Raw genomic sequence first — 14,580 nt, 5'->3', positions numbered from 1 at the left:
GTTCTGGCTTCTGGGATAGCTGCGCAGCCTGTATTCGCTCCATAAGACGCACACACATTTCCCCTTACTATTTAGGAGGAAAAGAGTGAGTCTTATAGAGCAAAAAATACGGTAACAGATAAAGTACAATGAGAATAATTGGAGGTTGTTTTAAATGTTTGCAGCACTTTTTATTTCTAATTGTGTGAATAATCATTGCACTAACAAAATACTTAATGTTGAGGAATTCCATAATCACGTATGTTTTTTCTCTTCTGTTTTCCTGGATTTTTATACACTTGTCCTTATCTTGCGTTTTCCTTTTCTTTCTTTCTTATGTTGTAAACTTGTAATGCCAAATACTGCATGGATATATTCGTTTTAACTCAATAAAGATTGACTAAAAATACCCCACAAAATCCTTGGGCTCCCAAGCCTCAAAGGAAAATACTTCCAAGCAGGTCCGAGTCCTGGATTTGGTCGCAGCCCAAGTCCGTCCACCCAAATCGCTCAGATCCCAGCGCACAGACGTAGGCAACCTCGTCGATTGTGGCGTCTGGAAAAACAAAGTTGCACAAATGAAGAAGTCTATTGGGTGAGGAGTGAAGATGATTTAAGGACACCGGCGGAGGAGACTTTGTCCTGGCCGAGACGGTGCCTCTGGGCTGAAGCCCAGATTCTCCGCCAGTTGCTCGAAAGCCCCAGATTTCTTGGAAGTGTGAAGACAGAAAAACTCCAGTCCAGAATTTCACCCCCTGCGGCTGTGCTGGCCGGGACAAGGCCTCCTGGTGAAAGGGTGAGTAAAGGTAAAGGTAAAGGGACCCCAACCATTAGGTCCAGTCGTGTCTGGGGTTGCGGCGCTCATCTCGCTTTACTGGCCGAGGGAGCCGGCGTATAGCTTCCGGGTCATGTGGCCAGCAGGACTAAGCCGCTTCTGGCGAACCAGAGCAGCGCACGGAAACGCCATTTACCTTCCCGCCGGAGTGGTACCTATTTATCTACTTGCACTTTGAGGTGCTTTGGAACTGCTAGGTTGGCAGAAGCAGAGACCGAGCAACGGGAGCTCACCCCGTCGCGGGGATTCAAACTGCTGACCTTGTGATCGGCAAGTCCTATGCTCTGTGGTTTAACCCACAGCACCACCCATGTCCCTTGCAAATGGCTTTAGATACCTCCTTTAAAGGTAAAGGTAAAGGGACCCCTGACCGTTAAGTCCAGTTGCGGATGACTTTGGGGTTGAGGGCGCTCATCTGGCTTTACTGGCTGAGGGAGCCGGCATTTGTCCGCAGTTTTTCCAGGTCATGTGGCCAGCATGACTAAGCCGCTTCTGGCGAACCAGAGCAGCGCACGGAAACGCCGTTTACCTCCCCGCCGGAGTGGTACCTATTTATCTACTTGCACTTTGGCGTACTTTCGAACTGCTAGGTGGGCAGGAGCAGGGACTGAGCAACGGGAGCTCACCCCATCGCGGGGATTCAAATTGCTGACCTTCTGATCAGCAAGTCCTAGGAGCAGGGGGAGAGGTACAGCTGGAGCCTTGGAGAGATCAGCTGCGTGGTTAATTTTATCAGGCGTATAGTTTGATTTCTGTGCTTTTTCGGTGGTGGGAAGTGTGCATTTGTGGTTCTTTTCTGCAAGGGTACTACAGCAACAGAAGTGCATTATCAACAGATCTATGTTGGACATGTCATTCTACTTTATTAGCTGTTCTACAATGAGAGGCAGTATCGTGCAGTGGTTAGAGCATCAGACAGGGGTCGGCAAGGTTTACCTCGCCTGGCCGGTTCACTCCAGTGGAGATCCCTCCGTGGGCCGGATCACAGCCGCGATTTCCAACGTCTGCGTCTGCACAGGCGCAATTTCCGGCGCTGCGGAAGTGAGTCCCTGTGCTGCGCTGCACCACTTTAGCGCAGCGTGCGGGGACTCACTGAGCAGGCGGCTTGGTTCAGGGCCGGTTAAACGACTCCCGTGGGCCGCTTGTGGCCCATGTGCCTTAGGTTGCCTACCCCTGGACTAGGGCCTGGGAGACCTGGGTTCGAATCCCCACTATGCCCATGAAACTGACTGAGTGATATTTCAGGTCACTCATGCTGCTTCTCTGCTTAAACTAACTCACAGGGATTAAGCGAGGAGGGGAGAGGCAGGCATTTGAGCCCCTCCTTGGAGTAAAAAAAACAGGGTGGAATATAAATGCAAAGAATAATTGCAATAAATTAAAATGATTTCCCCTAGAGAAAAGGTGAGTAAGAAGTGATGGAAGGTTATAAAACAATACATGGCATTATGAAAGTGGATAGAAGGGGAGGGGGAATTATCCCTCTCTCCTAATGCTGGAACTCATGGATGTCCCATGAAACTCCCTGTTGGCAGGTTCAGGAAAGGCAAAATAAAACCCTTCTTCACACAGTGCTTAGTTAATCTGTGGAACTCCCTGCCACCGCTCTAGAAGGCTTTAAAAGAGGATTGGACAAATTCATGTAGGAGAATCATAGTAAAGGTAAAGGTAAAGGGACCGCTGACTATCAGGTCTAGTCGTGGCCGACTCTGGGGTTGCAGAGCTCACCCCGTCACAGGGATTCAAACCACCGACTTTCCGATCGGCAAGCCCTAGGCTCTGTGGTTTAGACCACAGCGCCACCCGTGCACAATTCACAATTCAACACAAAAAAGCGACCATTTGTTGTTGACATATAAAGGGTCCCGTTACCTTCAGTAGCTTAGGGCCTCATCAAACCTAAATCCAGCTCTGTCTAAGAATAGCAGAAACTTGGCCGCTGGATCCGGCATACTGTCCACCCAGATGCTTTTTGTGGGAAGCCCACCAGCTGGATTCGAACACAAGAGCAATTCTTGTGATTCAAAATTCTTGTGAGCAACTGGGATTCAAAACTTGGCTTCCTCCAACCATGGAGGCAGAGCGTAGCCATTTTGGGTAGTAGCCATCAAATGGCCCCCTGGATAGCTCAGTTGATTAGAGCGTGGGACTGATGATGCCGAGGTTGCGGGTTCGATCCAGACTTCATATTCCTGTATTGCAGGGGGTTGGACTGGATGGGCCCTCTTCTAATTCTACAGTTCTACGATTCCCCTGTGGGACGTGGGTGGCACTGTTGGTTAAACCACAGAGCCTAGGACTTGCCGATCAGAAGGTCGGCGGTTCGAATCCCCACGACGGGGTGAGCTCCCGTTGCTCGGTCCCTGCTCCTGCCAACCTAGCAGTTCGAAAGCACGTCAAAGTGCAAGTAGATAAATAGGTACCGCTCCGGCAGGAAGGTAAACGCTGTTTCCATGCGCTGCTCTGGTTCGCCAGAAGCGGCTTAGTCCTGCTGGCCACATGACCCGGAAGCTGTACACCGGCTCCCTCGGCCAATAAAGCAAGATGAACCCCAGAGTCGGTCACAACTGGACCTAATGGTCAGGGGTCCCTTTACCTTTACCTATATGCTATATGGTAATTTATGGACCTAAAGCCATTTGCACCTAACAAAATGGGAGCCTACACAACAAAAACACTCTTGCTGTTTGTAGGTTTTATTTTATTTGTTTTTTATCTTATATTTTGGAAATGTACATCCAGGGTTTTTTTCCTTTAATTTTTTTTGGCCCCCCAAGAGACTGGGGCCATAAGCTAGAGCTCGTTTACCTTACACATAAATCCGGCACTGTTCTTATGCACAGTAACTCGCCACCAATTTAATTCTCTCTCTCTTTCCATTCTCTCATTTCTTTTCAAAGACCCCTCACCTCTGCAAAGGAAGAGGACTCCATGGCCCTTCGCACGGATCCTGACAGCAGCTGGGGATGGATGGTAGTCCTGGCAGGTTTTGTGCAAACGGCCCTGGTCTTTGGGGTGATCCGCTCCTTCGGGGTTTTCTTCGTCGAGTTTGTGGCTCATTTCAAGGAATCCACCAGCACCGTCTCCTGGGCCCTGTCTCTTGGCGTCGCCGTCCTGCAATTTGCGAGTAAGGGGCGTTCCAGGTTTCGGGGGTCTTCTCCAGCGTGGAGATTTGAGTGCCGGCTCTGGGACGGCCAGTGGCGTAGCGTGGGTTATCAGCACCCGGGGCAAGGCAAGTAATTTGCGCCCCCTAACCCATGGATTTGCGCCCCCTAACCCGTGGATTTGCGCCCCCTAACCCGTAGATTTCCCTAACCCCCAGATGTTGCGCCCGGTGCGGCCGGCCCCCCCTGCATCCCCCACGCTACGCCACTGGGGACGGCCGAATCCTCTCCGCTCTTATAACCCCAGTCCCAGAGACAGGGAGGAATCAGAAAGCAGCTGGGTTCTTTCCAACGTTGCTTTCGATGCACAGCCAGCGTCATAAAAGTTAAACAGTAATTTGGATACATCGGCCTATGCCGTGCGGCAAGGAAACGGCTCTTTATGGACCAGGGATGGGGAACCTGTTAAAGGTGTTTATGGGCTCTGGCGCCCATTGGGAAGGGGTCGTGGCTCAGTGCCAGAGCACCAGAGTGCTCGTAAAAGAATTTTCAGGGGTGTCAGCAGACCACAATCTGAACATGAGTCCGCAGCGTGATGCAGCAGCAAAAAAAGCTAGCGCTATTCTAGGCTATGGTTACCAGATTTGTTTCAATGAATCCATGGACGCTTATTTTCTTTTGAAGCTGAGTAGCAACAGGGAGTCGTAGTGGGAATGGTGAGGCAAAAGACCCTGGGCCCAAGCACACGTGCAGATTGTATAAAGGTGCAAAGGCCTTCTTTCGCACCCTGTGAAACATAAATGCGCAGAGTTTTTTAAAAACTGGGCAATGGCCGGCCACCCTCAACTCCCTAGGTAAAGGTAAAGGGACCCCTGACCATTAGGTCCAGTCGCAAACGACTCTGGGGTTGCGGTGCTCATCTCACTTTACGGGCTGAGGGAGCCGGCGTACACCTTCTGGGTCATGTGGCCAGCAGGACTAAGCCGCTTCTGGCAAACCAGAGCAGCACACGGAAACACCATTTACCTTCCTGCCGGAGCGGTACCTATTTATCTACTTGCACTGGTGTGCTTTCGAACTGCTAGGTTGGCAGGAGCAGGGACCGAGCAACGGGAGCTCACCCCGTCGCGGGGATTCGAACCGCCAACCTTCTGATCGGAAAGCCCTAGGCTCAGTGGTTTACCCCACAGCGCCATACATCAATCACTTGGGATTGCAAAACCTGCGACAGAGGTAGCTGAACGTTTGCATTGATCCAGCAGCTCAGCTCCTTTGCATTGATCGAGCAAGCTCAACTCCTGCCAACTGTAAGATAACCTTGCCACTTATACATGTGCTGCCCCCTACAGGCCCGATGGGGAGCGCCCTCAGCGCCCGGTACGGGGCACGTCCAGTGGTGATGTCTGGAGGCCTCCTCGCTAGCCTAGGTTTGCTGCTGGCTTCGTTCTCCGTCAAGATCTCTCACCTTTACCTGAGCATCGGCCTCATCTCAGGTGCGCCTTCTTCTAAGCCAGGTGGGGTGTGGGATGCGGGATGCTTTTCCAGATTGAGGGCCGCATTCTCAAATGGGCAGCCTTTCGAGGGCCACATGGGCAGGGCCAGGGTGAAAGGTGGTTAGGACAATGGATGTAATTGCTCACCTTTGTACAGTAGTATACCTAGGCCAAGTATACCTGAAGGAGAGTCTCCACTCCCATCGTTCTGCCCAGACACTGAGGTCCAGTGCCAATGGCCTTTTGGCGGTTCCCTCCCTGCGAGAAGTGAGGTTGCAGGGAACCAGGCAGAGGGCCATCTCGGTGGTGGTGCCCTCCCTGTGGAATGCCCTCCCGTCAGATGTCAAGGAAACAAACAACTATCTGACTTTTAGAAGACATCTGAAGGCAGCCCTATTTAGGGCAGTTTTTAATGTTTGACGTTTTATCGTGTTTTTAATATTCTGTTGGGAACCACCCAGAGTGGCTGGGGAAACCCAGCCAGATGGGCAGGGTATTAATAATGATGATGATGATGATGATGATGATGATGATGATGTTTATCGAGACAGAAGGATGCCCACAAGCATAGGTTAGTTTGGATACACATTCACATTGGTGAGCTAGGCCTATGATACAATGGTCCCTCATCTGTTCCGTAAGCAAGAGGAGAGGAAGAACTGAAGTGTGGGAATGTTCAGGGGTGCAGGAGCAGATATATTGTTTGGTTATAGCCCTTTCCAACTTGTGTTAACAAGTTCCACAATTTAGCAGAGTAACATTCCCCTTTTTAAACTCGCAGCGGATGCGTTTGCTCAGGCTCGCTAAAGCCTCTATAATAACTGTTCTGGTATTTTCCCCTTATTCCCACATAAAAGATAAGATATGACACGGTCTTCTACAAAAGTATAAAAAAAGGTTTACTCACACATCATTCTGTTCACAATAGGATCCCAGAAGGCAGAAAACTAACATATACCTAGAAACTATCTCATAAGAAGACAGTCCCTTTGCCAAGAGAGCATCTTTGGCTAAGCAGATGTTGCTTCTTCGACACATGTAGTCAAAGAGAGAGAGATGGCTGCCCTGCCCTGTGCTTTTGTCCGTACCTGCACAGGTGAGGCCACGCCCACCTCTAGTCACATGCAGAGGAAGTCTGTCCCAGCCCAGAAGGAAACAGGAAGTTTACCTGCTGGCTGGACAAACATTCCTCCCATGTGTAAACTCTAGGAATGTTGTACTTGACTGCTCTTGTGTTTCACATCCCACATGAAGAATTGGAAAGGGACAGTCCACCCCCCCCAAAAAAAGCCTTCTCGTGGTATGAGGGAAAGGGGGCTATAGGGTCAGCAATGGGGAACCTATCCCAGCCCCTGATGCTGCTAATACGACTCTTCCCATCCTTCCTGACCACAAGGTATGCTGGCTGCTGGGTCTGCCAGCTGTCCAAGAAAAGAGCACACCAATAACTCTGGCCAATATAAGTTTCAGTAGTGGGAGTGGTCCCTACTCACAAATCTATAGTCAATTGTAACAAAAACTAATCCATTCAAAAGTATGTATTCTGACAAGGATTACAGACTCAAATAGAGATTACAAACTCAAACTCATAAGGATATGTATATCCAATTGTTATGGTAAAATCTGAGTGCGAGGCTGCTCTGCCACCCAGCTCGTCGGACTAAGTCCGCGGGTCCCTGCGGAGGAAAATGAGCTCAGCCGGAGACAGGAGCAAGCTGCAGAAGATCCAGGTTTATTGCGCAACAGGTTCAAGGCGAGATTGAACCCCGAGGAAGGGGTGACATGAACTTTTGAAACTTCCCTCCATGTCCCAGGATACAGTGCAAAATACATCACGGTTACATCATGAATACATTAGGAATAGGTTGGGCTACACCGGATTAACATATGGAGGAGGGAGGGGGGAATATGCAGAGCTGGAGATATGCGCAGATAAGCACATCCTGAGTACCGGTGATGAGAAGACAATGGTCCATGTATGCATAGTCTGCCACCTGGCCCTGCCCGGAGGAAAGGCTTGGCAGAGTGATTTGACGGGATTAGGGTCTTCCTGAGTACGTGACACCTCGCTCGAGGGATCATGGAGGCAGGGGAGGTGTCATGGAGTCCTAGAGAAATTGAGCAAATTGGCACGTTGATTTTCTATGAATTTTATAGATTTTAGTCCCTTTTGACATTGACATTTGGAAATAAATGGATATATTGTAGCAAAGAAGAAGGTGAAGAAGACATGCCCCCCCTTCCGTATCACAATTATGGATCAGAAACCAGTAAATTCATGATCTTACCGGTTTCTGATCCATAATTGGATATAATCTTGTAATCTCTGTTTGAGTTTGTAATCTCCCACTACTGAAATTTATATGGCCTAAATTCTTGGTATGCTTTTTTCTTGGTATATTTAATAACAAGAACTCCAACTTATTTAACGTTAGCTGTCACGAGTCCAACAACGACCCCTGGAGACTGGTTGTGGGTTCCCCATCCCTGCCCCTGTCTAACTCAGCCATTTATCTGGATCCATGAGGACTACAAACTTGCTTTATTTCCAGGGGGTTTATCTGTAGCTCAGAGACGGAGCAGAAGGCACCTGATTCAATCCCCGCCAATGTCTGGCAGCCCGGAGAGCAGTTAGTTGCTGCCGGTCCCCGTGCCGAGCCGGGGTCAGACTAGATGACCTGCAGGGGTCCCCTTTCCAAGCCTGTGATTCTGCGATCCACTGCCTGATCTCACCGCCTGCTTTTCTCTCCCCTTTCAACCACAGGGTTCGGCTGGGCCTTGGTATTCACCCCTTCCATGGCTGCCATCTCCGATTATTTCCAGAAGCGCCGGGCTCTGGCCACGGGCCTGGCCGTCTCGGGCGCCGGAGTCTCCTCGCTGGTCTTCTCCCCGCTCTTCCAGCTCCTGGCGGACTCGTACGGCTGGCGAGGGGCGCTGCTGGTGGTCTCGGCCATGTCCCTCAACCTGGTGGTGTCCGCCGCGCTTCTGAGGCCCTTGACCAGGGAGGGAGACAGACAGCCGGACGTTCAGGCCCAGGATTCAAAATGGCGGCAGACATTGGCTTCCCTCTTCGCCCTGGAGTTACTCCGCCACGGAGGCTTCCTGCGCTACGTCTTGGCCTTCGTCCTGGTCGACGCCGGCTACTTCGTCCCCTATGCCCACCTGGTGGCCCACGCCAGGGAAGAGGGCTGTGATGAATACCAAGCTGCCTTCATCATGGCCACCGCCGCTGTGGCGGACATGTTTGGCCGGATTTGGGCCGGCTGGCTGGCAGATACCGCCGTCTGCTGCCGCCTGGTCCACCACCTGACCCTCTGGACTGTCCTAACGGGGGTCTCGCTCGCTCTGGTGCCCCTGGGGCACGGCTTCGCCGCCCTGGTGTCCCTCGGCCTCTGCTACGGGTTCTTCGCCGGTGCCCTCGTCCCTCTCCAGTTTGCTAGCCTGGCAGAAATCGTGGGTGCCGACTCGGTGCTGGGCGGTATCGGCCTCATGCACATGTTGGAGAGTGTGGGGGCTCTGGTGGGGACCCCTCTGTCAGGTAAAGGGCTCCGGTTTATTCCCCTTGTTCCCAGGCTTCCGAGGGCTCTTTTGTGGAGGGTTCTGGTCGCCTCACCTCAAAAAGGGTACTGAAAAGAGCTGGGAAAGGTTCAGAGAAGGGCAATCAAAACAATTCAGAGGATGGAGGGGGGTCACCAGTTTTTTTTTCTAAACCACAGAGCCTAGGGCTTGCCGGTCGGAAGGGCGGGGGTTCAACTCCCTGCGACGGGGTGAGCTCCCGTTGCTCGGTCCCTGCTCCTGCCAACCTAGCAGTTCGAAAGCACCTCAAAGTGCAAGTAGATAAATAGGTACCACTCCGGCGGGAAGGTAAACGGCGTTTCCGTGTGCTGCTCTGGTTCGCCCAAAGCAGCTTAGTCATGCCGGCCACGTGACCTGGAAAAACTGTCTGCGGACAAACGCGGCTCCCTCGGCCAATAAAGTGAGATGAGCGATGCAACCCCAGAGTCATTCGCGACTGGACTTATCTGTCAGGGGTCCCGTTACCTTTACCTATTATTTAGTTATCACTTTTATTTTTATCTTATATACTGCAATATTTTTATGTGAACCACTCTGAGACCTCCGGGTATAGGGCGGTATATAAATTCAATTAAATAACAACAACAACTCCCTCCCACAGGGACTGCCACCAATCTAGGTGACTTTAAAAGAGGTCAGATTCGTGGTGGAGAGGGCTATTGGTGGCTCCTAGTGTTGTAAATAAAATCTGCCCCTTTTCCCTTATGGGGTACCCAAGAGCCCATATAGGGTCCTTACGTAGGTTCCCTATTGGTAGGAGAAAATAACAGAGGCCACCCAGAGAATATTGAGAAGCAAAGCAGCTAGTTAGCCTGATCTTTATTGATCTGTTGCAACAGGGTGCTCCCCTCAAACACAGGAAAGGAGGAGGACCCCAAACAAAGGTGTGCCCGCCCTTATATAGACATTTTAAATTCCCTGCCCTGGAGCTCCAGACCACCCCTCCATACATCGTACATACATCACAGAAGGGGTGTAACCCAAGACCACCACCCCCAGATACATCATACCTACATCACAGAAAAGGTCTACAACAGAAATCTGAGTGGTTTGTTTACCTCCTGTCTGCCAGGTTACCTGTTTAATGGTCACTTGACTGGATACCCTGGGGAGCCTGGCCAGTCTTTTGTAATGATAAATACTTAGTTCCTGAGCCAGGACACAGCCTCACACCCTATTCATATTTTTATATGTGCCCTTAAGACAGGATTTGTGAAGGAAAAGACAATGGGGAGGCTTTTCCATTGTCCTTTGACCTTGCAGAGAAAACATTTGGTCAGTTTGGGAATCAAAAATGGTTCCAGGTCGGCCTTCCTGTGCTGATCTATGTACGTGCTTGGTTGGTACACTTATGAACATTTAAGATATGTCTAAGACCTCAGAATTCCTATCACACTAGCCAGGGTGGCTAATCTCCACAGTGTGAGGCAGCAATGCTTCCGAATGCCACGTGCCACTAACCCCGGGAGTGGAGAGTGGCTCTTGGGTTCGAATTCTGCTTGCTGGCTTTCCCACTGTGAGAACAGTTACATGGGACATTGGGTTGACCCAGCTCCTACGATCTTTTACCGGAGGGCGATGCCAATAAGCTCAAAAGCTAAGACCACCTTTGATAAACTGACTGGGAAGATTAGATATCAACGAGATCAAAAATTCATCGAGGACTGGGGAAAATTAACAGATTACTGGGAATTTACAAGTCATAATGAAATAACGTTAGTGGCATTTAGAGAAGCTATGTGATAAAATAAGAAATATTGTAAAAAAGTAAAATATAAGAGGGGGGAAGGCATAAAGGCAAGATCAAAATTTGGAAATGTGTATTTAAAGAAATTAAATTCGAATGATTGGCAGAGAAGCCGACGGAAGTAAAAAAAAACCCGAAAAGTTCAACAGAAACTGTAATGTGGTACAATTGTATGGAAAATTAATAAAATATAATTGTAAAAAAAAAAAAGCTAAGACCACCTTTTACGTTCCAGGCTGGCTGAGAGACATCACGGGGAATTACACCTCCTCCTTCCTCACGGCTGGAGCGTTCCTCCTGGCAGGCAGCGCGACCCTTCTCACCTTGCCGGACTACTTCTCCTGCGCCCGGCCATCACAGACCAAGGCAGAGACCCCCACGGGACCCCCAGACCACCAGGCCTTCGAATTAAGGGGTCTGCCCCAACAAGACAGAGCGCGAGGCGTAGACAGGTTAGCCGATCGCGCTAGCAAAGAGAAGATGGAGGTGCCTTTGGACCTCTTGGCGCTCCCTGGGCGAGGAGAAAGACCCTCTCCCCCCAGAAAGCCTTTTGCAGCACCTCAAGACAAGCAACGCCTCCATTTTGGGTGCTAGACTGCCGCTTTGGTTTGGGGACAGGCAGGATGTGAGAAATTTGCTCAAAATCTGGCACAGCTTTCCGTCCTTTGCGGATAAGTGGTTGCAAAGATCCCCACAGGTTTAGGCTGTAAATGGAAATGTGGGGAAAGGGGGTTTGGTGAGATCTGAGCGGTGGGCAAAGGAGGAGGAGATGGACCCTGAAGAGCGCATGCCAAACTGCTGCCATTGCCTCTGTTAACGGAGATATCCGAGGGCTCCCTTGGACAAAAAACAAGGACACCAGCCAGGAATACCAGAGCAAAACAGCAGCCAGTAGGCTTTGGTCTTTATTGAAGGCTGTCGCGACAGGACTCCCGCCTGCCACCAGGTGGAACAAGATGGAAGCCCCAAACAAAAGAGAACCCAAACTTTTATTAGCTGCTAATCCCCATGTTACACCCCCCCAAACTACATCAGGGTCACATCATGAAAGGGGAGGTCGGGTAGTAATAATCTGAGCATCCTGGACCCTGCCCCATGGTTCCCCTTGCCCTCCACCAAACACCCATCAAGTGTAACAAAAAATATATTTACATTTCCCTGATTCCCAGCCAAGTTCATCACACCCTTTTGTCCTCATCTGGGTTTGTTATTTCTGGAATGGCACTCAGGTATCAGGATGCCAGGGATTATCACTCAGGCAGTGGGGCTGCTGAGGAGCTGAGCTCACCTGTCTATATGAATTTCTGAAGTTTTCCCAGTGAGCCAGTACAGAGATACATTTATCAGTGAATTCTTACATTTGGTATTGTGCAGCAGAGGCCCTTTGAATATATAGGAAGAAACTGTGATGAAGTGTTTTGTGGGGACAAATCACACTAAAATATTGATTTCTGATAAATGCAGAAGGCGTATTATTTCTTTATTACCCTAAGGTCCGTGGCTGGGCTACAACATCAAAACGTAACGTTAGAAACAGTTTAAAACAATTTACAGAAGTTAAGAGAAGAGGATTCCTAAGAACATACCCTTCTCAAATGTCAAAAGCCGCGGGAAAGAGTTGTCTCTATGGCATCTTCGTCGGCAGCGACGCTTCTGAAACCAGCTGCTGCAAACGGCAGGCAGGCGGTGCGCTCCTGTGTTCGAATCCTGCTTGCCTCTGGCCAGCCGCTGTGAGAACAGGACGTTGGGCTAGATAGACAATCCTCCGGGGCTTTTCTTGGGTCCTGCATTGCCGGGGGGTGGACTAGATGGCTCTTAGGGGGCTCCCATCTCTGCAATCATATGATTAATAATAATAATAATAATAATAATAATAATAATAATAATAATAATAATTTTTATTTATATCCCGCCCTCCCCAGCTGAAGCCGGGCTCAGGGCGCCTAACAACAATAAAATAATACAACATTTCATTATAAAATTAATTCAAATCAAATTGATGGCAACCACTGGGCTAGAGTTCTGTGAAGATTGCCAAAGGAAGGGGTCAGGCTGTTCCCTGGCCAAAGGCCTGGTGGAACAGCTCTGTCTTGCAGGCCCTGCGGAAAGATGTCAAGTCCCTCAGGGCCCTAGTCTCTTGGGACAGAGCGTTCCACCAGATCGGGGCCACAGCTGAAAAGGCCCTGGCTCTGGTTGAGGTCAGCCTAACTTCCCTGTGGCCTGGGACCTTCAATATGTTTTTATTTGAAGGCCGTAAGTTCCTCTGTGGGGCATACCAGGAGAGGCGGTCCCGTAGGTACGAGGGTCCTAGGCCGTATAGGGCTTTAAAGGTTAAAACCAGCACCTTGAACCTGATCCTGTACTCCACCGGGAGCCAGTGCAGCTGGTATAGCACTGGGTGAATGTGATCTCGCAGCGAGGACCCCGTAAGGAGTCTCGCTGCAGCATTCTGCACCCGCTGGAGTTTCTGGGTCAGTCTCAAGGGCAGCCCCACGTAGAGCGAGTTACAATAATCCAGTCTGGAGGTGACCGTCACGTGGATCACAGTGGCAAGGTCAGGGCGAGAGAGGTTCTGTTCCGTTTTGCCTTCCTGCCATTTCTGGTGTTCACAGAGACACACCTCCACACAGACTTTGGCCCCGGATTTTACGACAGGCGGGCAATCAAAGGCGGGCAATCTTCGGGTGGTCGCCCTGTGACAAAGAGGGAACTTCCGCAACCTGCCTTGAAAGAGGCGGCAAGGAGGGGTCAGGTTGTTTGATTGCGTTTTATAATATTTGTGCTAACCCCATAGGAAAGTAGCCACTTTTGCGGGAAAACTCTGACACTTGTGTATATCCTCTATTGCTCAGAATGCAGCCGCTTCTGGGGCAGAACCCACAAGGAGCAAAACAGCCCCATAGGGACGCTGCTCTGTGCTGGCAGTGAATTCATGGGGCTCCTCTACTGAAACAACATGAGCCCCCAGGTATATTCCGAACCCCCAGATGGAGGCTGGGGCTGGGCGATCGCGCTGGCCTGTTTCATGCAGTCCGCCCTGGTCTTTGGGGTCACGCGCCTTTTAGGCATCTTCTTTGTGGAGTTCATGGCCTATTTCGATGAGCCGGCGAGCGCCACGTCTTGGATTTCGTCCGTCGCCTTGGCCACGATGATGGTCACCAGTGAGTACCCGACTCCGATCCGTTTCCATAGGGGTTAAGATAAGATAAAACTTCATTCGCATGAGCCAATGGCCATAGCAACAGTAGAACATTACAGTACAGTGGTACCTCGGGTTACATATGCTTCAGGTTACATACGCTTCAGGTTACAGACTCCACTAACCCAGAAATAGTACCTTGGGTTAAGAACTTTGCTTCAGGATGAGAACAGAAATTGTGCTCCGGCGGCAGTGGGAGGCCCCATTAGCTAAAGTGGTGCTTCAGGTTAAGAACTGCTGTTGCTGTTTAGTCGTTTAGTCGTTTCCGACTCTTTGTGACCCCCTGGACCAGAGCAGGCCAGGCACTCCTGTCTTCCACTGCCTCCCGCAGTTTGGTTAGACTCATGTTTGAAGCTTCGAGAACACTGTCCCACCATCTCGTCCTCTGTCGTCCCCTTCTCCTTGTGCCCTCCACCTTTCCCAGCATCAGGGTCTTTTCCAGGGAGTCTTCTCTTCTCACGAGGTGGCCAAAGTCTTGGAGCCTCAGCTTCAGGATCTGTCCTTCCAGTGAGCACTCAGGGCTGATTTCCTTCAGAATGGAGAGGTTTGATCTTCTTGCAGTCCCTTCTTTATGGTCCAGCTCTCACTTCCATACATCACTACTGGGGAAAACCATAGGTTAAGAACAGTTTCAGGTTAAGAACGGA

The 14,580-nt window shown here is 50.3% G+C and overlaps 2 protein-coding genes across 3 annotated transcripts in view; both read left to right on the top strand.

Annotated features, from left to right (window-relative positions):
• LOC309355773 (monocarboxylate transporter 13-like) overlaps window positions 1–14,580 on the top strand; it is a 174,680-nt gene that overhangs the window by 147,473 nt on the left and 12,627 nt on the right. Inside the window, exon 2 of one of the 2 annotated variants that reach the window (XM_081886898.1) lies at window positions 13,998–14,125. Coding sequence is in view for 1 of the 2 variants with exons in the window: in XM_081886899.1 (XP_081743025.1) it covers window positions 13,691–13,895 (205 nt within the window). In the remaining variant the exon portion in view is untranslated. Of the gene's footprint in view, window positions 1–13,418; window positions 13,896–13,997; window positions 14,126–14,580 lie in introns of those variants that run through there. The other variant, XM_081886899.1, reaches the window with a different exon arrangement.
• LOC309356159 (monocarboxylate transporter 13-like) lies at window positions 3,746–11,433 on the top strand (the record flags this gene model as incomplete). The annotated part of the gene is made up of 4 exons (XM_081887336.1): window positions 3,746–3,941; window positions 5,268–5,411; window positions 8,176–8,949; window positions 10,970–11,433. The coding sequence occupies 4 exons, from the start codon at window positions 3,746–3,748 to the stop codon at window positions 11,326–11,328; spliced, it is 1,473 nt and encodes a 490-aa protein (XP_081743462.1). The 3' UTR covers window positions 11,329–11,433.

Source organism: Podarcis melisellensis (assembly GCF_964234715.1).
Source record: "Podarcis melisellensis genome assembly, chromosome: 13".
Lineage (NCBI taxonomy): Eukaryota > Metazoa > Chordata > Lepidosauria > Squamata > Lacertidae > Podarcis > Podarcis melisellensis.
This window is presented reverse-complemented; position numbering and strand designations above follow the sequence as displayed.